The 23,413-nt window shown below is 41.4% G+C and overlaps 1 protein-coding gene across 1 annotated transcript in view; it reads left to right on the top strand.

Annotated features, from left to right (window-relative positions):
• Nucleotides 1-23,413, top strand: part of LOC114561045 (adhesion G protein-coupled receptor G3-like) — a 46,888-nt gene that overhangs the window by 8,556 nt on the left and 14,919 nt on the right. The window contains exons 3-9 of the mRNA XM_028586706.1: nt 8,344-8,410; nt 8,873-8,972; nt 10,291-10,419; nt 20,494-20,640; nt 21,839-21,890; nt 21,982-22,073; nt 22,528-22,646. Coding sequence (XP_028442507.1) covers nt 8,344-8,410; nt 8,873-8,972; nt 10,291-10,419; nt 20,494-20,640; nt 21,839-21,890; nt 21,982-22,073; nt 22,528-22,646 — 706 coding nt within the window. The remainder of the gene's footprint in view (nt 1-8,343; nt 8,411-8,872; nt 8,973-10,290; nt 10,420-20,493; nt 20,641-21,838; nt 21,891-21,981; nt 22,074-22,527; nt 22,647-23,413) is intronic.

Here is a 23,413-nt window from a genome sequence, read left to right as displayed (position 1 = left end):
ACTAAAAGACGTGTTCGTTCTGATTTCTGGAGGAAAGAGGAGAGGCATGGGTCGAATTGAAAGTTAAGCAAAAGGTTTAATAAAACAACATGAAAACGACAGTCAAAACACAACTAAACATAAAACATGAAAACACTGCAGCTGACAGTGGACTGAATCCATGCTTCTCCTTTTGGAGTCACATAAAAACAGTCATGTGACATGACAAACAAATACACTGTAAACAGCGGACTCCAATTGTTTCCCTTGCGGGGTCACAGATTGAAGTGCCGAAATCACCTCAGTTTCCGAATTATATTCCTGTGGAATTGTGGGTGTTTCCCTGAATGGAAACTGTCCCAGGTTAAAGACACACCTCTGATTTCAGGTTTACTCCAGGTCACAGACAAAGGTCGTTTCACATGGTAGTGCCGATTCTGTTCAAGTTTACAGAGTTTGCATTTCCTTTGTTCTAATCACGTCTGGTACCAGGAGGTTGGAGACTCAAAGAGACGTTTCTCTTTATATGTTAATAGTTGGTTTTATACTAATCTATCTGCAAGAAACAGGAAGAGAGGGGGAGAGAAATAGCCAGCTGTTTTTACCTTAGTAGGCTAGTCATTCTAGATTCCATTCCTATTTTCATAACCTGACTGCAGCATACAATTTATTATTTAAAACATAAAACATAAGCATGGTTTTAACTTTTTACAACCTAACAATGGTGGAGTTTTAAACATTATTACCAAGTCTAAGTAGCCTGTTTAACATCCAAAGACAGTCATTGTACTTCTCAAGAGTTAATAAACAGTACAGACTAGCTCGCTGTATCATTATTAATCATATACTTACATTGTCTTTTCCTTTTCTGTGGGCGCATCTTTACGGAGCCCCAGGGGCGACATGGAGGAGAAAAAAAAATGCTCCGTAGGTCTTGAACCACTCCTGTGTGTTTCCAAGTGAAGTTTGACAGAGTGTACAGAGTTGGCCTGAAATAATCCTATACTTTGGAAGCTTTTGCTCTAACTCTCGTCATCTCCCTCCCTATTTTTCAAATTGAAGCAGTGAAGGCGGGGGTAGGGCGCGGGGCAGAGTGATAGAGAAAGACAAACACACACTGGTGTGGAGGTGAATTACAGTGAGTTTTAATGGAATACTGGGAAAGCTTAATAACAGAGGGTCGCTGTTTTGGTGGCGTTACGTTACAACACACTACACAGTGCTTGCTGAGACCAATCATTTGTATTCAAATTCTGAGTAGTGCACAGGAAGAAGAGAAGGAGGGAAATGAAGGAGAAGGCAGTAAACCGGAGAGACCAGGTGGGTCAGAGCAGGAGAAGGCTACAGAAGGAGATGCAGAAATAAGTGAAAGAGAAGATTGAAAGGAAGAATTGACTGTGAGGGATGAAGAGGAGGCTGCATATTCAGAGAGAGACAGAGGCAGAGAGTGATCAGGAGGATGAAGATGACAGGGAGGAAGAGGAGGCTGCAGATTCAGAGAGAGGGACAGAGGCAGAGAGTGATCAGGAGGATGAAGATGACCGGGAGGAAGAGGCCAGTTGTAAGGCCCATTTGTTAAAATAAAATAATAAGAATATATAGTAGTGCATCAACATAAAATGTTGATATAGTTGATTGTGAAACAATAAACATGATCTTGACTTTGAACTACATGCAACAGTGTAGCCAATGGTTTACTTTTACTCCATACACACTAATTGCCTGCTTCATGATGATGATCTGATAATTTCACATTTTAGAAATAATCTCTGGTTTTAAGTTAAGGCTTCCCTAGCTGTCTGCTTTATTTCACGGTTACAGTCAAAAGATAATTGATTGGCTACATATTGAAACATTTAATAATTACTCTGTAGCCACCAAGTTCTGTGATAGATTCATTGTATAAAGTTATGTTAAATATTTGTGCATCTGTTCTGTCTCTTGAATGGACTTCATGCTGAGGCTATTTTACCCAGACCGGGTGGTGCACCGTTTTAGTCCCTTTGCCTTTCATGGGTGACAATTCCCCAGGCCCCGTCTGCAGGTGGACTGCTGTTGGTCCGAAGACGGTTTGAACAGGGAGGACATCGGGCCGTACTAATGTCACTGTAGAGCCGGTGTCAACCAGCGCCACACCCTCCACTCCTTCCACTCCCTCCACAGTGACTGGGATGTGGCAGAGGTCCCCAATCGAAGTCCGGCCCACCACCGCAACCACCTCCTGGCCGGGTGTTCTTGAGGGCGTAAGTGGGGAACTTTGGGTCATGGTCTGCGTAGTCCTCTCTATCCCTGGTGTCCCTGGTGGCGGTTCCCCATGTCTTTAGTCTCTTGCGACCAGTTCTGTTGTAGTGGAAGTTTCCTTTGCAGCAGGGGGAAGAGTTTTCAGAGTTTAGTAAATTGAAACAAATAAGACAGACTGAGACTAAAACCAAATTGGGTTTTTGTATTTTATTAAAAAAGATATATTTGCAAATATAGGATCAACATGATTTCACAAAAGGCCGCAGCCCAGTGTGGAGTCAGTTTCTCAAATGAGTGAACAGAAACACCAGGCTTTATGCATCTTCAGAGTGACAGCACATGCGCACTTAGCCATTAACACTGTCCTGTGTTACACAGCAAAACCTGAATAAAAGCAACACAAAATTCAATAAATCATTTCTTTTAAAAGAAAACCATTCACCAAAGTGTTTTCAACGTCAACATCAATTAATTTAGTTTTAACCTATTTGTGATATAGCAAATCAAAATACAAACAAAGTCTTTAGTGCAGTTTTACTGAAAAAAAAAACTCACTAGAGTACAATATTAAATTAACTGTTTTTATGCTGAAATCTCATATCAACCTGTATTGGTTTCAATATAGCCAATAAAATAAGTATTAAACAAAAATTATGTTGTTTATTTTCTTTTTATCTTTAGTTTTTTAATTTGTGCCTTTTGCACTGAGACATAATACGTTACCAGTTGGTCCTCACACTGTGGTGTGTCTGGTGGGTGTCCTCTTTACCCAAGTCCAATGTGTGGAGGTGCTGTAAACAAAATCTCAAAAGGGTGACAGGTTAAGTCGCTTGCGCGTGCACATTCTATACCTCAGTACAATAAGCAGAGCTTTTCTCAAATGTAGGCATGTTGCATTTTGAATGCAAACCACTATACTTGAGATTTTGGTAGGAATTCTCCATTTTGGAATTATTTCAGTAAGTAGGGCTTTGGCTCCTACACTAGCTGACAGTAGTCTTGATCCAAAAAGAAATCATTTGTGAACCAATGTTGCTTCACCATTGTGAAACAACTGTTTTTCCCTCAATTATATTTCCATCATCCTAATCATACTCTTTACACCTGGTTTTAACCCATGTGTAAGAAAAAGCTGGATAGCTTTCTGTTAGGAAGAATGAGCTCTACTGCTTGTACTGAGAGATGAGATGGCAGAGGTCCAAATCAGATAGCATCAGAAACACCTACAACAGAGATGCCCACACGGTTAGGCCACTGCTAGAGTTTCTGGAAGAAGAACTTCACCTAAAAAAAAATGATACCACCTGTAGCTCTGCAACACCATTGTTTCTCTCGGTCAGCTGGTGTGTGGATAAGAAAATCAGGGTTAAGAACAGTGCATCTGTTAGAGTGACATTTTGCAATCTAACAGAGTAGTAATATCTAAGGTACCTGGCCACAGAGAGTTTTATTCTGTTCCGACAAAATGTGTGACACAGAATGTGGAACAGGGCGTATTTAATACTTTGAGTGGCAGAATCAAGTTTAGCAGAGAAATTTGCAACCGGACGGAGTTTTGTCACCGTGGTGTGGCTGCATAAACTGTTTTTAGGGATCTGGCAGTTCCAGCGTCGGGGAAGCCAGTTTCATATTCACAAACGCTTCATTAGCTTCGGCAGCAAAAAATCTTACAGTGACCTCAGGAACGTGTACAGGCATTTTTACGTGACAGGCTCAAGTAAAAAAAATCCTAATCATTAACACTAAACTGAAAAAGCTGCTATTCTGTTCATTTTACATGAAAACAGCACTGTACCAAAAAACTCTCTCGAGGAAGGAAAAAGCAGATGCAGCCTTGAGAGATGTAGAAAAAACACAAGCTGGGCACTTTAAAAAAAACAAACTATATTGGTTGTCAGTCAAGCATACAGCTACAACACAGTCCATATCAGTCCAAATCAGAGGTGAGGTTGTCAAACTGTCATTATGTCTCTAAAGACATTCTTCATCAGGCCCTGTAGTAACATGAGCTGTGTAATGCAGGTTGTCAGGTTTCATGCAGTCAGAGGCAGGGCTGATTACAGACGCCGCCTCAGTGAGCTCATTTTAGCCACACTGTGATTAACAAATGTGGTTTTGTTAGATGCATCATTACGAGAAATTCTCAATCCATCAGGTGTTGAGGTTAAGCCAATGTTAAAAGTGCACATTAAATCACTACCTGAGCAAAATAAGTGGACATAAATCAGACACCAAAAAAAAGTTTCCCATGTATATGAGAAAGGAACAGAAAATTGTTCTTTTACTGTTTAACCTGTATTCCCAATTGACCAAATAGAATGACCACTGCACTTCAGTGTCAAATCTTTAGCTCTAATAATCAAGTTATGTGAGTGGAACCCTTTTAACTTTACCCTCAGTAGTAGGCATTTTCTTCTAGGTTTCAGAAGATAATATACTATAATGGTTTAACTGATTAGATTCTTTTTTCAGAACTTTCTAACCTATCAATTGTCCCTAAATAGCAAAAAAAAAAAAAAAAAACAGTGTATCAGTGCCAAGCATTTCTTCATTGCATGAAGCGAGTGTGTGTGTGTTTTTTAGCACTACCTTCCTTATCAGCTTTTGGACTCAGTCAAACAGAGGGACAAGTGTTCTTTGTCTGAGGTGTTTTTTGCTTTTTCTTCGGGCAATTACCTACCCAATGTCCAAAGTCCTTGCAGTACAAACACTGGTCTCGGTTGTAGGGCTCATTGTGGGAGCGGCCTTTTTCGGGTCCGCGCTCCATATGTTGCCCACCAGCCTGTTGTAACATGCAGACAAACGCTTCAAACATGGTTTTCTCACGTACTCGTTGGTCTTTCCACCCGAAGCAGGTGTGACTGATGTTGTCGGTCCTGTCCGATTGTTGAGTCCGTGTCCTCTTCATCCCTCCGTTTCTCCAGCTTGTCTTCCTGATTTTTAGAGAAAGCTCAGAAATAGGCTTTGGTTAGAACTGATGAGGTTATTGGTGCATGTGGGTTTGCCTTCTTTTCCTAGATCACTTTTTTCTTAAAACCTTCTTTGTTTTTCCTGTAGGCTACTCAGTAGCTTTAAATCCTGTGTCTTAATTATTGATTTTCCCATTAATTTTCTTTCTACTTCCTCTAATTCCTGTCTTAACAGTTTGAGTTTGTACGTGCTAAAAGACCCATTTTCAGGAAAAAACGTAAGTTTTGGACCAATACGGCAGACACCCCAGGCTTTTTGAGCCGTATTTTTGCACCATGTCATCCACCACGGTTCCCGTAGGGACGTGTGAGCCGGATCTGCCCGATCCGTTACCCATTTTATTGGGAAGAAGTACTTCTATCCTACTTACAATCGTCACTGTAAGGCCAGGTTTCTATCTTATTTCGGAAAAACTCAAGCACAAAAAAACCTAACAGTTTCTGAAAAACTGTTAATTAGATTTACTTCAAAACCTAATTAGATTTGTCCCCCGAAAATCTACAAAGCAAAGTCACACCCGTGCGTGGATCAGTTTTATGGTGCAAAAATACTGCTAGAATGATCACAATTAGGGCTATGTATTTACACAAACATAAAAGACTAGACCTACCCAAAATTAATACAAACAACCCCAAAGTGGTTATTCTATTTTAGTGTCAGTTTTTGTTTCTGGAAGTTTACTACAGCCAATTCAAATTACTCTTAATTTAATTTAAATTAGAGTTTGATCTTACCCTGCTGCGTGGAATTGCTTCCATCTTAATAGATCAGTGTTGGGTCAGTAGAGGCCTCCGTGGTTTCTGATCCTCTCTCTCTGAGTGCTTTTGGGCGAGGTAGAGGCGAAGATCGTTGGATCTCGGATCGCGAGTCCTCAGTCAACCACGGAGTCTCTTTTATCTGACCCCTGCACATGATCCCATCCTCGTCGCCATGTTTGTAGTGGAAGTTTCCTTTGCAGCAGGGGGAAGAGTTTTCAGAGTTTAGTAAAACTAAATAAATAAAAAATATAACCCAAAGTATTACACCAGAATATCTCCTTACATCTCCAGTGTTTTCTGTTAACAAAGACAGACATAAAAGTATGTTGGTAATATCAAAACTGGAGAGACAATAAGTAAATGTACACGTAAAAAACTACTTCTGATTTACATGATTAAGAAATGAAATGTATTAGAAAACATTAAGGCAGTGCATTGTACACAACATTGTTATTTTCCTTTATAAATGAGCTCTTTAGGAACTTATACATCAAATGTCCAGTAGATGGTGATACTTCACCAGTTATAGTTGACTGGTTCAGGCTGACAGTGTTGATCCTCCAGAGTCAAATTACAGAAGAAGAATAAAAATGATTACTCATACGATACAATATGGAAGGTAAAGACTTTTGGAAAACAAGTGCTCTAAATCTATACATGCACCTTTTCAAAACATCAGTTTCATTGCATGGAGCCTTGACAAGTGTCTGGACTATCCCTTTAAAGGACTTAAGGAAATGGACATTTACACATTTACATTTCAATGACGATTGGACAAACTCCCAGAGAGTGGAGTCTTGGGCGGAACTCAAAAGAGGCAGAACTTCCTCTACCCGCTGGCTATATTCCCAGGGGGGGTCCGCCCCCTCTGTCCAGGCTGCCAACCGCAGCTTGCAGGGGGTAATAGTAGGTGATTGGCAGCCGGTTGCTACAATATATATATAATTGTATTATTATAATAATAATGGCCCAGGGTGACCAATAGCCTAACCCATGACAGACCTGCCAACCAATCAGGAGTGACTTTTCTTGTTTAAAAGTAGTGGTTTAATCCAATACTGAGTGAGGAAATTCCAGCCAGGCCAGGCACTCTCTGGCCAGGCGCAGTGTCGCTGCTATTCATATGCTAATTAGAGCCATACGCACCTCCGCGGGAGCTCTCCACATACGTCATGGTTTGTTTCTAACAATATGTGGCACAGACGAATGCGACGTTTACAGGTTGTAAATCGTCGATAAATAATCCCCCTAATAAAATTAGGGGGATTTCCGGGCGTTTACGGGCATTTATGGACAGGGGCGTTGGACAAGGGGGAAAAAGGGGACTGAGTACCCATGGCCCTCATGTGAGGAGGGCCCAAACAGATGCCAGACTGAATAGCTGTGGATGCGGGGAGGGTCCATAGAAAATACTTTTCTAGGGACCATAATTTTGTGCTACGCCCCTGTGTACGGGAACGAAAATCCCACTTTTCATGCAGTGATTTCTGCTGGAAGAGAAAGCTTAGAGTCATCTAAAGTATGGTAATAATCGTATGAATAATAGAAATTAACTTGGTGCAGTTGACACTGAATATTTTTAGAATCTGTGTGCATTTGTAAAATAAGTTAACATATAAACTGTTCCGGTTTTGTTTTGTTTGTTTGGCTCTACACTACATCTCAGCAGTGTTATAGACTGTCTATTCATGTATATTGTGTTATTACCATATCACTTTTGCATATCCTTCATCTTACTTACACCTCACTTTGCGCCGGCTTTGTAATGCCCACTTAATCTGCACTATTGTATTCTGTATTCTTGTACTGTATTGCATGTGAAACTGTATGTTGTCCTGCACGCTTATGCTTTTCTTTGCCAGGTCGCTGTTGCATATGAGAACCTGTTCTCCATAGCCTACCTGGTTAAATAAAGGTTAAATAAAAAATAAATAAATTCTCGTCACTATCAGCTCTCCACCCCCACTCAGCCACCACCATCTGATATAATGCAGATATGAAACTCCCTGATCATTCATCAAGCAGAACACTGCTGTGCAGGGAACAGTCACATCACATGTGTTTGAGCATCACTGAGACGATGTGGATTACTTTTTCTTTAGTCACACTTGCGTGGTTTTCTAAGGCCCAAGTTGCCGGTAAGTTTTTCACGTTTATTGTGTATTTTATGGCTGTGTGCTTATGAAGTGAATACCATTTTAACTGTGAATATATTAAGGTCATAGATTTTCACATTGAGAGAAAAACAAAGTCACACATCACAGTCACAGTTTCCCTGAGTAAGTGGTGATCACAATCTGACAACATATCACTTACCTTATTGCATTGGCAGACCTATAGCCATATATTATACTATCTTTGACTCTTTCTCTTTCTTTCTCTGTCCCCCTGACAGGCAACTGTGAACATGTCTTTGATGAATGTCTAAAACAACAACAACAAGGTGGTGGCCCCTGGACCAGGTAACTCATACTCATACATATAAAGCTGATACTGTAGATCTTTCTCTCCTCTTATTGAACAACAATACATCCTTCTCTTACACTAATGAATATGTGAGGCTGCTCGCTGCTGTCTAATGAATGCTGGGATATCTCTGACATGATTGTGAGACCAAACAAAATGTGCACATAAACAATTAATCAATTATCATAACTTACTATATTGTTGTTAGAGGAACCAGTGTGTCAGCCTTTCAGGAACTAAACCTGACTGCACATTTCTCTACCAATGGTTTCGAAATGGCTTCAACAGCCAATGTGGTATACAACCCATACATGACTGTGTAAAGTAATCATTTTACATTTTAAATGTCAAAGGACAAAAGGCAACTTAGTTGTTTTGGTTTTTCACCTAAAACCAATGCTTATTCAACTTTATGTAAGTGTTTGGATTGCTGAAATATGTGAATTATGTGTTGGTAGGTGTTATGAGGACACCATTACAAGCTGTAGGCCTATAGTGAGAAGACAACAGGGACAGATGCCAAACTTCATTCATCGGAGGGTGAACTGTTATGATAAGGTGAGGATATTTTTGGGTAGCTCCCTGCTCTTGTCTTATCAGGTCAATCTCAAGTTGTTGTATGAAATGTACTAATAAAGAAGCAAAACAGGAGAAAAATAGTATTAGTTGTCCTCACCATACACAAGAATGTGTAGTAGAGTTCTGGATGTTACACAGTATTGTCTTTCCTTGGAACATGTGTACAAAATGTCCTCCAAACCACACAACCGTATAGGTTTTTTATTCTGCCCATCTAATCACCCACGGGTGCGTTTCATAAATCAGCTTCCCTAGTGGTGGCAGGAAATACGACCCACAGGAGCATTTTCGGTCCTTATATCTAAACCACAGTAACAGTCACGTTTCAAAATGTGTTGTTAACGTTGTGAAATGTTTGCATTTTGGATAGGTTTGGCACAAAAAGTACTTGTTTATGTATATACTACTTGGTTAAGTTTAAAAAAAGATCATGGGCCAAGTTCAGCCCCGACAAAACGGAGCAACATGTTTCATTAAACTGAAACAGTAAAAGTCGGTAAATGTCCTATGTATGTTTGACCCATCCCTAACATGGATTTTGACGCTCTTAGGCCGGCTGCACACTGGCTGCGTGGCATGAGCATGGTGTTTCTGTTGCGTGTCAGTTGCGTGGCGGCTGCGTGGCGTTTTCTGTCTTTGCACACCAGAAACATGTCTGACGTGGCGCTGCTGCTGCTAGCCTTGTCTGTACACATGTATTTTTCCCATTGATAAAATGAAATACCACATTAAACATAAATATATACTGATTTGATAACAGCAAAGACAACGTCGGCAGTATTCATGGCAAAATAGGCTACAGAATATTTTGTTCTGTATTGACTGGTGCAATATTTGAAAATCGATAATTATTTATTATTATTATTTATATTTATATTATTATTTTATATATATTTAAATGACATTATATCTGAGACTTTCAAACATCAAAATGTCATTTATTAAATGTATTTGTGTCCAAATTACATAGAAACATCTTTTCGTATTCTATTTTACCTGAAAACGCTACCAACGTGCATGTGTGTTGCTTGAAAAATAAGCGTCGGTCCTATTTCTAGCATGCACGAGTTTTCGGCAGGGCTCAAGCCGCGCCTGAGACGGGGCGTGTCACGCAGGCAAATATGAGTCGTAATTGCTGGTTGAACAAACAACGTATGTTGGCTTTTTTTTCAGAGGACAGTCTGAGCATTTGAGCAATTAAATTTGAGCAATTAAAATCGTCAATAAGTTAATTACCATAGATAAATAATTTCCATACTTTTTTTTGCATGTTTTGTGTTAACTCTATGGTTTTTAGGTTGAAGAGAGTCCCACTCCTGAACACAGCGTTTACATCCCAGCCTCGGCTCTCCAGAGAAGCAGGGGATCTCTGTCTGACGAGAAGACACTGCTGGTGGCCTCTGTGATCAACAGCACTCATTTCCAGGTCAGTCACATTTGAGCCACAAATTATTAACTCCTCCTTAGTTGCCCTTATTAATCTGATCACAATGGACGTGTACATAAAGAGAAGTTAAGTTTGGGAAATCACAAACATGGCTGCAATTCTGGAGGATGGATACAGAAGAAGGCTGTTGGATTCTCGTAGGGTATAGATTTGATCATTGGCAAATTATCAAAGAGGTTTTATCAATATTAATAAAGTTATGAATATGGTTATTAATAACTTTATCAAATCGACAAATAATCAAAACGGGCACCACCCTGCAAGTCAGGGAACAATAATCAAACTGTGGAACAGTCTCATTTCTGTGGTAATCCTTTAAAAAGGAAATAAAGGAAGGGGTGAATCCAAGCACGGACCTGATCGACCAGCAATTATTACAACAAGTACACAAATAATCACAAGCAACTGCTAATTAAGTATAATAAGATTTATTAACGTCACAATTATCAGTAGCTAATCAATAATCCTTCAATAATAAACATATCTTTTACAATATCGCAACCAAAACAAAGCAAAAACAAAGCAGCATGTGTCATGGACACGTCTGTGGGTGTGTGTGTGTGTGTGTGTGTGTGTGTGTGTGTGTGTGTGAGGCGAAAGAGGAGGGGCGGTGTCAAAATGTAGTCCTAACACAAAAACCAAAATGTCTACTCCTGTGAGCTGCACAAAACTATTTAGCCTCAAGAGGGCGGTAGTGGTGCCGCATGCACGGGGAGGGGGTTGAAGAAGCCGAGGGGGTTGCTAGGCAACGCGCACGCTTAGCCTAGTATGCTAGGTCATGTGTTAGCTCTGTACAAGGTGATGCCGACTCCACGTGTGAAGCTAGCACCGTTAGCTCGGGAGCTACAAGCTAGCTTGTGTCCGTGTAGGTGTATGTGTGTGTGTGTATAATTAGTAAAAGGAGACAGGGTAAAGAAGGGAAAACACTCTGATCTTAGTTATCGATAATGACCCAGTCCCCCTCAGCCACTCAGGTCTGGGCTAACGTGTAGTTAGGACAGACTCTGAGACTTTTGTTTTGCTGAGGAAAACGTCACTATAGCCACTCCAGTGGCTAACAGCAGATTTTTGCGATTTTCTCGCAGACAGTAATTGAAACTCCGTGAAAGGAGTGATTAAACAGGTAGCGATTACAGTTATACCCAGCTACTTAACACAACATAATCAACGGTATTGTCAAGTTCACAGGGGGTTTTACTTTACTTCTGCCCAAACTTGAAAAAGGCCTTGGCCATCACCAGGGTTAAATGGAATCAACTCAAATGATTTATTCTTTAATTTTTCTTCTTTGCTTTATTTAGACAGTTTTCCATGTTAAATTAGGCAAATAATCAGAAGTTTTTCATTTGGTTAGGTTGAAAACCTTTACAAGAAAAGAGAAAACAAAACACAAAATACAGCAATTACTTAAAACTGCCTACTATCAAATATACTAACAATTATAAAGTTCTCCTTAACCTTACATTAACTTCAATTAGCAACATTACTTCAAAAATATTATCAAGTCATTACCATGGCATTACTCCCATGCTACCACTATCACACTGTCACATGAACTAACATGAGTGCAATCCATTTGGAAATGTAGCAATTTCAGCATCAACATTTGCATTTTGCATTTAACATTAAACTTTTGACAAATATCAACATCAAACCATTAGGGTATCTCACCAGTAGCATCCCTGGAAATGCCCAGCAAGTAAAGTCCTTTCCCACTTCATCTATTTTCAACAGCAGCTCACAACATATGCTTCACAGCCTCTCACTGCATGTGCTTGAAAATAACTTTGCACTTCCTAATTTCTGGCATGAGGACTGGAAAGTCTCAACTTCCTTTTTCAAAATAAAAGTCTCTTTTTCTCAAAACAAAAGTCTCTCCGTTTGCGATCTAACAGCACAGGTATCGTGATATATTGATACATTCACAGAAAACAGATTAATAACTAGATATGGCCAATACATGATTACAATCAGATCACATTAATGGCACAAGCAGTAGCGAACCCTTTGCTCATTAATAACAAACCAAAACGCACTAGTTCTAACGTCTGCCCAGAACTGTGTAAAGCCTTACGGTGTGCGTTGTTTGTCAGTTAATCTCTCGCCAGAGGTTAACGATCCGTTTCGTCCAGAGCAGGGGACGATACGTGATCCAGGTCGACAAGCAAGAAACAGAACGCCATCCTTTTCTTGAATCCAGGCTGATTAAACCCGCTGCAGACGAAGGAATACTCGGCCAGTATTTCCTCGGATCCCCTTTGTATATCAGGCCGATATAAAATTGTCCCAGCTCAACTCGACCAGCGAGTTGATGCTGGCTAGCTAGTCCAGACTAGTGCTTCCTGTCAGCAACCGGGGGTTACCGTGAAAGCGAAGAAACTTCTTCTTCTTCTTCTTCTTCTTCTTCTTTGAAATTTTACGGCAGCCAGCAGCCAATACGTTGCATTGCTGCCATCTACGGAACTAGCACCTTAATGCACTATATCCGATGATACAGTCCAGTGTCTATTAAAAATTTGAAAAAACAACGTCTTCCCCTCCCGCTTGATCCTAATTCTAAAATACTTTTCATTGACACTTCTTCCAAGCCAAGTCCTTGCAAATTTCTGAGTAGATCTTGTCTTTGATGGTCATAATTTCCACAAGAAATCAAAACATGTTGCACTGTCTCCGGATCCTGACATGAACACAAACCACTCTGGTGCTTACCTAAGATAAATAAATTGCTATTCAGAAACGTGTGACCAATCCTCATTCTAGAAATAATAACCTCGTCCCTACGTCTACCCTCCCTTCTTGTACAAACATTAACTGAGTCAGTGACCTTACTAGAGATTGAGAATAAATGCCTGCCTTTATGTTAAGCGAAGAAACACACGCACCGACAGCTTTTATCCTTCCTCCGCCTCCTAGTGGCTGGGTGGTGCATTCAAAGACCCGACAGCCAATGGGAAAAGTGCAACCTTATCACAGGTGTGAAGCAGTTCTTTGTCTCACCACCAGTCTGCCTTGCCGTCCTCGTGTTGAATGCACATTCTCCATTTTGCTAAGTGGCAGCTTGTAGGAGTTTGGTGAAACTGGCTTTGGGATTTACATGTAGGCCAAGATCCTTTGTCTTGCCTTCAGCTCAATCTGAGCCAAATCACTGTTTAACCAGCTTCTTGGTCCCCAACAGTCCCCCTTTTTGCTCTGAAGAGCGGTTGGTCCCCGGTCTTTGGAGCAAACCAAGGACCATACAGTTCATGGGAGAAAAGGTTAAACTGATATCAACATAGTCCCTGCCTTCCTGGGAATGAGAGGCATTGAGAGGCAAGTTCATAATGTTCATATGTTTACTGAGGCTACAGTGTCTGGGCAGACAAATGAGGCAGTGTCTGGGCAGACAAAATTCTAACTGTAGCTAAACACAAAATGTTTAAACAAAACACAATCCTTAACATAATAGGTAAGCAATTAATTATCCCTTGTACAATCATTGTAGTTATTTCAATATGACATTAACCCAAAATATAGTGAAACAAAAACAAATGAAGGAAGATAGGAAGGGAAAGTGAAGTAGTTAGGGGTTAACAGGTTCACTCCAGAAAAGAATTGGGGTTCACCAGTGTATGTACATGTGACTGTGTGCATGTACCTGTGGACTGGTGCATGTATGTTTTAATGTCAAAACAAATACTCAATGCAGACTCTAGTCTGTATACATTCTGTCTTCTGATGCGTAGGTAAATAAAATTGAGTCCTATCTGTCATTCTTATGAGCTACATAAATTTTGAATTGCACTGCCAAGACTATACGTCAGATGTACCTGTGAAGATCGCTGTCTGGTTAGTAGCAGATTTATGGGTCTACAACAAGGCTCGAGTTTGTTGACCGAAGAGATTCCTTCTCTACCGATGCTTCGCATTAAATCTCTCGCTACTAGCAACTGGTTGTGTTTTCTGTGACACCTGACAGTCTAAAGCATACACTGGGTTCTTGAGGAACAGAATGGAACTAACAGTAAATGGTATCCTGAAAAGAATTTTACTACCGAAGCTCTGAGGTAGTTTGATTTCTGTTTGAAAATTTTACGATGGAAGTGCATGTCAACAGAATGAGGTGAGGCATGCAGCTATCCCTATGACTCAACTGGTTTGAGTCTTATCCTCTTGGGGGGAAAAGCCTCCCTCCCCCTTTCCAGGTGCAGAAGCTGCTCTTCTCTTGGGAGTGAGGACCACATGGGGAGTTGGTCTGACTGAACGTGTGGTTCAGGAGCAGGACCGTGGTTGTCACGGCTGTGCAGTTGGGTGCTGAAAGGCATTCAACCCACATGGTGAGGCTGCACGTGACGATGAGGAGGTACTGGGTACCTCGCCCAGTTCTGGTAACTGGGCCGATCAAGTTTACCTGGAGGTGGGGCCATAAGTGTATGACCCCCTTTCCCTGGAGTACAGACAAGGCGCCTGCTCCAGCCACCTTGAAGAGAGTCTGCAGGGACTCTGAAGAAAGGCAGTGGTTTTTCTGTGCAAAAGCTGGAGGCGGGTCAGGTGGGCGCAAGTAATGGTGCCAGTCTGGCCTGACGGCAAGATTCTTTGGCCAAAGTGATATGGGCACGTCTGTTGGCGTGGCGCCATAAAAGGGTGCACCTTTAACCATACAGGTGTGGCACGGTGCATCGCTGTTGTTCAGCAAGCAAAGGAAAGACCTGTGAGGGTTGGAAAAGTCAAGGCTGCCAGACTGCAGTGGCTGTGTGCTCGCCGGCGGCAAAGAAAAGTCAGAGCCAGGGTCAGGCTCTGGAAGAATCATGGCCATTTGCTCATGAATGACGGTGACTTGTCCGTCTGGGGCTGGCAGACTGCCTGCAGGATCAAGTGGCCTCAGGGTGTCGACCTGGGCCTGACTGTGTCCCCGGTGGCTGTCAGCGAGTGGGCCTGGCCTCAGGTGATTGTCACCGCTGCCCAAGTCTTCTGTGTCACTTACACAGATGAGACTAGGATGCACCAGAGTCATCCTCTCGGGTGTGACATCGACCAAAACAGGTTTTGTGATGGGCGGTTTATCAGGCAGGTAGCTGGGAATGCTACCACTGAATGCAACACCTAATACTGGTGCACTGAGGGGAAGCATTGGTTTAACGACTTCTGCAGAAGTGTTAGAATGTGTCTGACTTATTCTGGAGACGCAGTCCAGCAGGGCTAGGGTGCTTGCACCCCCTTTTTCCCCTGCTGCGGTATCTGTACCGTGGGCGTTGCCCTTGTGGGCAGGGTCTCCCCAGGACGTCAGGGGAGGTGTTTGTGAGGCGCTAGGCGTCATGGTTTCGGGGAGCACTCTGGGCTCCTTTATGTTACCTCCCTGGTCTAGTTCTGCTGATGACGAATCAGTGTCAGGCCCCTTTGAGGAGTCTGACAGTTCTGCTGGATACAGACCTTGTTTTGGGGAGGGACGCGTGTTGACCGAGTCATCGGGCTCCCTTCCCCTTCGTGGGGTGGAGTCCAGGCAGAGTGTGGCTTTGAGCTACGCAAAGTATCCATTGCAGTGGGTGAAAGTTTTGATCCACTTTTACCGCACAAGGTTTGGAGGTTTTCTTCCTCTTTAACGAGTGGAGAAGTTATGGTTTCTTCAGGAAGCAGGATGTTGCAATCAGAAATTAGCTGGGGTGTCTCCTTGCGGAGTGGAGCACCTGTTTCCAGCAAACGGCCCGATAGAGGCTCTTGATAACTCTCACCTATGACCAGCTCTGACACCTCCCTACTGGAGTTCACTAGGCTGCTAGCCGTGGACTCTGAGTAGACCGAAGTGACTGTAGGCTCTGAGGGGAGCCAAGTAGGTTCATCCAGGTCGGCTGGACCGTTGGATGTGGTAGGAGGGTCAGGCTCAGGGTCAAAGGCAGCATCACGTGTTTCTTGGACGTGTGAAGGTGTCAGCATACTTACCCGTTCCGTTGGGTCACACCGGTCACTCTGTCGTAGTTTGAGAGTATCATGCAGCCAAGGCTCGATCAGATCATGTCTCTGGAGCCGGCGGGGGTCGTTCAGAACAGGAGAATCATAGTCACTCAGTTGAGGACGGCTCCTCCCCTTTTGCAGTGGGGATGGAGTCTGATCAAAGCGGGATGGCGAGCTTTGTGGCTCGCGCCGTTTGTCAGTGGACGGAACTCTGATTCTACCTGTGTTCCTCTGATGTTGCAAGACATTCCTCCCCCTTTTGGCAGGGGGGTGGTGATCTCTCCTCCGAGGGGGAGAAGATAAGGAAGAAGGGTCCCTCCTCCGGGAAGGTGAGGAAGAGGGTTTTCTCCGCCAATGTAGCGGAGGTGAATAAGATCGGTCTCTCCGAGTAGGAGGATCAGAAGAAGATGAACAAGAACGGTCTCTTCTCTGGGAAGAAGACAAGTGGGTTTTTCGCTGAGGTGGCGGAGAGAAATGGTGTCTCTGACTGTGAGGAGACCAAGGAGGAGGGGAATAGAACGCTGTTCTTTGCTTGGCACGCCGAAACTGTGCCGAGAGGTCCTCACGGCTCTCCTCTAACCGGGAGACCTCATCACTCCTGGCTTGGACTCTCTGTCTAAGCCAGGCTGTTTTGCGCTGCTCAGCTTCGTAGCTGTCTTGCAGCAGTGCGAGCTGTGCTTGGAGGACAGTGCGTTGCCGATGGGTTCGGCTCTGATAGATGAGCACCAATTGGCCAAGCAAGCCTTGTATGCTAGCTTTTAGTATCCAAGACGGCTGTGCCCTGTAAGCCAATAGTTCCTGGAGTATTTCATCGCAGGTAGTTTCATAACCATCACGGTTATTCTCTTCAGAGTCTAGGATGAGACAAGCGACCACATTCTGCAGGACTGTGTCGGTCGGCTCTTTGGAAGCTTTCGCCTCCAGCCTCTGGTACTCAAAGCAACTCATTTTACCTCTAGTAAAAAGATTGCTACCAGGGCTCAATTCCTTTGTGGTGACAAAGGAAAATGAACTGTGAACAAGTTGATTCAAGGAGCAGGTGAAAGGCTTAACCTGTAGTTCCTTTAGTTTTAAGCGTTGACTGCTAATTAAGCTTATTACTACCATTTATCACCAACCCAATTCTATCAGGTGGTCGCAGAGGTCGCACCACCTCAGGTGAGTAATAGCTGTTACTGTCAAAAATCTGAGTGTTAGTATTAATAACTTTAAGATCGAGTAGAGCGTGAAAATCTTGACTGCTAACTAAGCTAATTACTACCATTTACCACCAACCCGATCGTGTCAGGTGGCCGTAGAGGCCCGGACACCTCAGTTGAGTAATAGCCGTTACTGTCAAGGGTTCAAGTAGAGCGTGAAAATGTTGTTGTCTACTAACCAATGTACACACTGAAAAATTCATAGACCACAACTGAATGTATGCTTGGCAGGTTGCAGAAAAATAAAATTTTAAAAAAAGAATTGATTTTTTTTTTTTTTTATATTTAAAATTAAAAAAGGTATGGACAATTATGCATACATGTTGCACTAAAGCTGGTATTCAACGCTCGCACGGGGCGTTAAATATGTTAAATTATAATTTTCAAAAATAATTATTTTTTTTTTCTTTCAAAAAAACAAATTAATATTCAAAAATTATGGATTATTATGTATAATTATTGTAACAGCTCTGGTTCTAACAGGCCTCACAGAGGGTACAGATTTGATCTTTGGCAAATTATCAAAGAGGTTTTTATCAATATTAATAAAGTTATGAATATGGTTATTAATAACTTTATCAAATCGACAAACAATCAAAACGGGGCACCACCCTGCAAGTCAGGGACCAATAATCAAACTCCGGAACAGTCTCATTTCTGTGGTAATCCTTTAAAAAGGAAATAAAGGAAGGGGTGAATCCTAGCACGGACCTGATCGACCAGCAATTATTACAACAAGTACACAAATAATCACAAGCAACTGCTAATTAAGTATAATAAGATTTATTAACGTCACAATTATCAGTAGCTAATCAATAATCCTTCAATAATAAACTTATATATCTTTTACAATATCACAACCAAAACAAAGCAAAAACAAAGCAGCATGTGTCATGGACACGTCTGTGGGTGTGTGTGTGAGCGAAAGAGGAGGGGCGGTGTCAAAATGTAGTCCTAACACAAAAACCAAAATGTCTACTCCTGTGAGCTGCACGAAACTATTTAGCCTCAAGAGGGCGGTAGTGGTGCTGCATGCACGGGGAGGGGGTTGAAGAAGCCAAGGGGGTTGCTAGGCAACGCGCACGCTTAGCCTAGTGATGCCGACTCCACGTGTGAAGCTAGCACCGTTAGCTTGGGAGCTACAAGCTAGCTTGTGTCCGTGTAGGTGTATATGTGTGTGTGTATAATTAGTAAAAGGAGACAGGGTAAAGAAGGGAAAACACTCTGATCTTAGTTATCGATAATGACCCAGTCCCCCTCAGCCACTCAGGTCTGGGCTAACGTGTAGTTAGGACAGACTCTGAGACTTTTGTTTTGCTGAGGAAAACGTCACTATAACCACTCCAGTGGCTAACAGCAGATTTTCGCGATTTTCTCGCAGACAGTAATTAAAACTCCGTGAAAGGAGTGATTAAACAGGTAGATTACAGTTATACCCAGCTACTTAACACAACATAATCAACGGTATCGTGATCTATTGATACATTCACAGAAAACAGATTAATAATCAGATATGGCCAATACATGATTACAATCAGATCACATTAATGGCACAAGCGGTAGCAAACCCTTTGCTCATTAATAACAAACCAAAACGCACTAGTTCTAACGTCTGCCCAGAACTGTGTAAAGCCTTACGGTGTGCGTCGTTTGTCAGTTAATCTCTCGCCAGAGGTTAACGATCCGTTTCGTCCAGGGCAGGGGACGATACATGATCCAGGTCGACAAGCAAGAAACAGATCGCCGTCCTTTTCTTGAATCCAGGCTGATTAAACCCGCTGCAGATGAAGGAATACTCGGCCAGTATTTCCTCGGATCCCCTTTGTATATCAGGCCGATATAAAATTGTCCCAGGTCAAAACTCGACCAGCGAGGTGATATTGGCTAGCTAGCTAGTGAAACTGGCTTTGGGATTCACATGTAGGCCAAGATCCTTTGTCTTGCCTTCAGCTCAATCTGAGCCAAATCACTGTTTAACCAGCTTCTTGGTCCCCAACAAAGGCCCTTCATATTTTTGTGCACTGACACTGGCTTCTACTTTCAGTTAGCTCCGTCTGTATATTTATACAAGGCATGACTTTCCCCTCATGCTGATTTGCATTGATTTCCATGAACTCTGTACACTCACAGCCAGCCATTGTGTACTATAAAAAATGGAGGAACGGTTGATTGAGGAAGCTGATTCACCTCTAATTAACAATACTCCAGTATTAATGTCCTGTTATCCCTTTGCCATCAGATGGGAAATTTGTCTTGGGCACTCCATGATGCAGCCATTAAAAACAACATATACAACATAATACATATACAATACAACAAACAATAGTATGACCCTAATGGTGTGTAATACACAACATGGTGTGACGCAGTGCATATAGTTAACCATTTATAAAACTAAAAAAAATATTAAGAAATATCTGTGCGGTGATAACAACTCTAAAAAAGGTATTAGTTCCTCCCTACATCTCTGACTTGATACAACTTCATACTCCACCTGTACTCTGAGGTCATTGGGTCAGAGGCTCTTAGTGGTTCCCAGCACTCATTTTAAAACTCGAGGGGATCGATCATTCCAAGCAGTGGCTCCTTGACTGTGGAATGTCTTGCCTCCCTTTCTACGTTGTGTGAATTCTGTCAAATCTTTTAAAAAGCAATTGAAGACTCCGCTAGTCAAGCAGGCTTTTAGTTAGCCGAGGGGTTTTATGGTTGTTTGTTTTCTATTTGTGTTCAAATGTCCTTGTATTTTACTTTGTTGTGTTATGTTACATTTCTATCTGTGAAAGGTACTCTACAAATAAACTTTACATACTTACTAAAAAAAAAAAGATCACTTAATAAATGATTGGTATCAACATCAAGCATAACAACAGCAGTGCAAAAACACAAATCTCCATCGCAACAATCTTTTGTCAATCATCTTTCATTGCAGCTGAGTCCCAGTCAGTCAAAAGCGAGACTACTCATATCACCAGACCGGCCTGTTTTGGGGGGATTAGTCCTGGCAGTGAGGGCAGGGAACCTTCCTGTCAAAAACCTCTCCCAACCCATCAAATTAACCTTCAAACACAACAAACAGGTAAAATAACAAAAGCAGCTGTGAAGGCATATTTATATGTATATATATTAAGGGTGTGACGAGATCTCGTTTTACGAGATCTCGCGAGATTAAAACGTGACGAGATTTCTCGTCGAGGTGAAAAGTTGTCTCGTGAGGCGATGTGATGTCAGCGTGATGGAGCGTGAAATTACTATTGAAGATCCCCCTGCAACTTTTAAATCATTTGTGTGCAAACATTTAACACTTTTACATTTAACACTTACAGCACCACCACAGCTCTCTACTAACTACTGCACCCGCGACGAAAACATTAAAAGGGCAAACAACTCTAAAAGCCTTTGCATCTCTGCAAATAATTGCCGTGCAAGAGCCACGGCAATAACGAGGGACATAGGCGTTTTCATTGCAGCTGATATGAGGCCATTTTCTGTGGTGGAAAATGTCGGATTTCGGCAACTCCTAAATATCCTTTGCTGTCTCCACTTGCCAAAGCATACCTTTCCATCCCTGCTACCTCTGTTCCAAGTGAGTGTGTTTTTTCTACTGCAGGAGACATAGTTACTGCCCAAAGGTCTCAACTGCTGCCAGAAATAGTCGACATGCTTATATTCTTGAAAAAGAACATGACCATATCTTAGTCTTACTTTGGTTATTGATACACTTACTGTTTGCATTTAAAGTTTTTCTGTTATTTACACATTTATTTTATTTACACATACTGTTTATTTTTTTATGTTCGATTTGTGGAAAGGAGTTAGATTTCTCATGTGAAATTGTACAAGGCAGAAGCCAGTTGGTAGAGTTTATACAAAACATTTTGCAGTGTTTGCACGTCCTTTACTGCATATGATTCATTAAAATAGTAAAAAAAAGTTAAATAACATTCATCATTAATAGTTGATTTCAAAATGCACACAAATTGTTTTGCATTTTGTGATTTTTCAGTTGAATAAAAAAACTATTTTCCATTCATATATTCATTGAGGATTTCTTTAAAAAAAAATTTAAAATCTCGTCTCGTCTCGTTCTCGTGAACCCAATCTCGTGATGTGTCTCGTCTCGTGGAGTAAGCGTCTCGTCACACCCCTAATATATATATATATATATATATATATATATATATATATATATATATATATATACATATATGGATGAATGGATGAATGGATGAATCTGCTTTCATCATATCTTGAATACACTTTTGAACGTGTTTCAGGTGGGAAATGGGGAATGTGTGTTTTGGCAGGAGTCAACGCTTAATGATGGAGGTAGGCTACAAATGCCAGCCCCAGTCATTTTACTCCCAAATTAAAAGATCAACTCAGATTTAAACATCATGTTGTATGTGTTTTTTTTTAGGTAGCTGGAGCACAGAGGGCTGTGATACCGATGACACCGGAGCTGAATTTATTTGCAGCTGCAACCACATGAGCTTCTTTGCTGTGCTTGTGGTAAAATTAACATTCCCTTAATGCTCTAATATGAGACACAATGTTACCACACAGATTTATAGCTGAATAATTTTAAGCTATCATTGTTTGAGGGTGCAATTGTGTTACTGGGGGTAAAAAATTATAGCACACATTTTAACTGAATTCCCAGAAAATGGGCACAATTAAATGTGAATTAATGCACACCACCTCAGCCACGCAAAAAAGATTTTCGTTGTTGCCATATTTTGTCCTGTTTTGGAATTTCCAGCATTTCCACTCCAGTTCTTTTATGCGCAGATTGAAAATGCACATACAAAACAGGTGGTTGGAAATTTAATTTAAAGAGGCATAGAGTGGTATCTAAGACACATCTCAATATCTACAATATATCTACTAAAGAGGCTTCCATCAGACTTGTGAACTTCAAATCCATTTTGAAATTGAATGTGTATTGTCTCTTTTTCTGTGCCAGAACCCTGTGTTATCAGTGGGAGAAAGTGATGCTGTGAACCTGAGTTATATCACCTACATTGGCTCAGCACTCTCCATCTTCTTCACAGTCATCAGCTTGATCCTCTATATATGTCTACAGTGAGTTTGAAAGTCTGACTTCAAATTAATATTCCCATAAGTCTAGAGTGAATTATATTAAAAGATTCCTGTAATGATAGTTTAACAGAGATGATGACATTATTACTTCCTGTCATGGAACTGAAGTTTTACGTGTTGTTATATATGTGTGATTATTGACAGTTAGCAGAGCTATTGCACTTAGCCAGAGTTACAGAGTGTTAATGTCAGAGTTAGTGTTAGTCCTGTCTGTCAGCATCCCAGTCCACTAATGTCCATACTGCGACAGAGTGAGGATGAATTGAAAAGTTTGATGGCCACCGACAGGAATGAGTGTTGTGCAGATCACCTGGGGAGTTTGAGTTTTAAAGTGTACTAGTTTCATTCTTAGGGCTGCAAAGATGGGTGTTATAGGTCACAGAGGTTTGTCTTTAGATACTGTGGGTGAAAACAAGCTCTGTGGTTTATCTCATTTCCTGTCAGAATGCAAGTTCATAACAGGAATTAACTGAATTATCTTAACAGTATCAGTGGTAAGCATACATGAAACTGCTTTCTTTGTGTGAATTTCTCTCAAATCGGTGTGGTCCAACACCCCAGCCAGTCTGCCTGCACTTACTGAGCAAGAAAGTGTTTAATCAGTAGACAATGTAACATCAAAACAGTTTGGGCTAATACATATGTAGAGATAAGTGAGAGTCCTTTATTTCTTTATTTCTTCATTCAAATCCCACAATCACAACATATACATACAATTTTACATACATTTAAAACAAGACTTAGTGCAA

The sequence above is a fragment of the Perca flavescens genome, chromosome 1, assembly GCF_004354835.1.
Source record: "Perca flavescens isolate YP-PL-M2 chromosome 1, PFLA_1.0, whole genome shotgun sequence".
In the NCBI taxonomy this organism is placed as follows: domain Eukaryota; kingdom Metazoa; phylum Chordata; class Actinopteri; order Perciformes; family Percidae; genus Perca; species Perca flavescens.
This window is presented reverse-complemented; position numbering and strand designations above follow the sequence as displayed.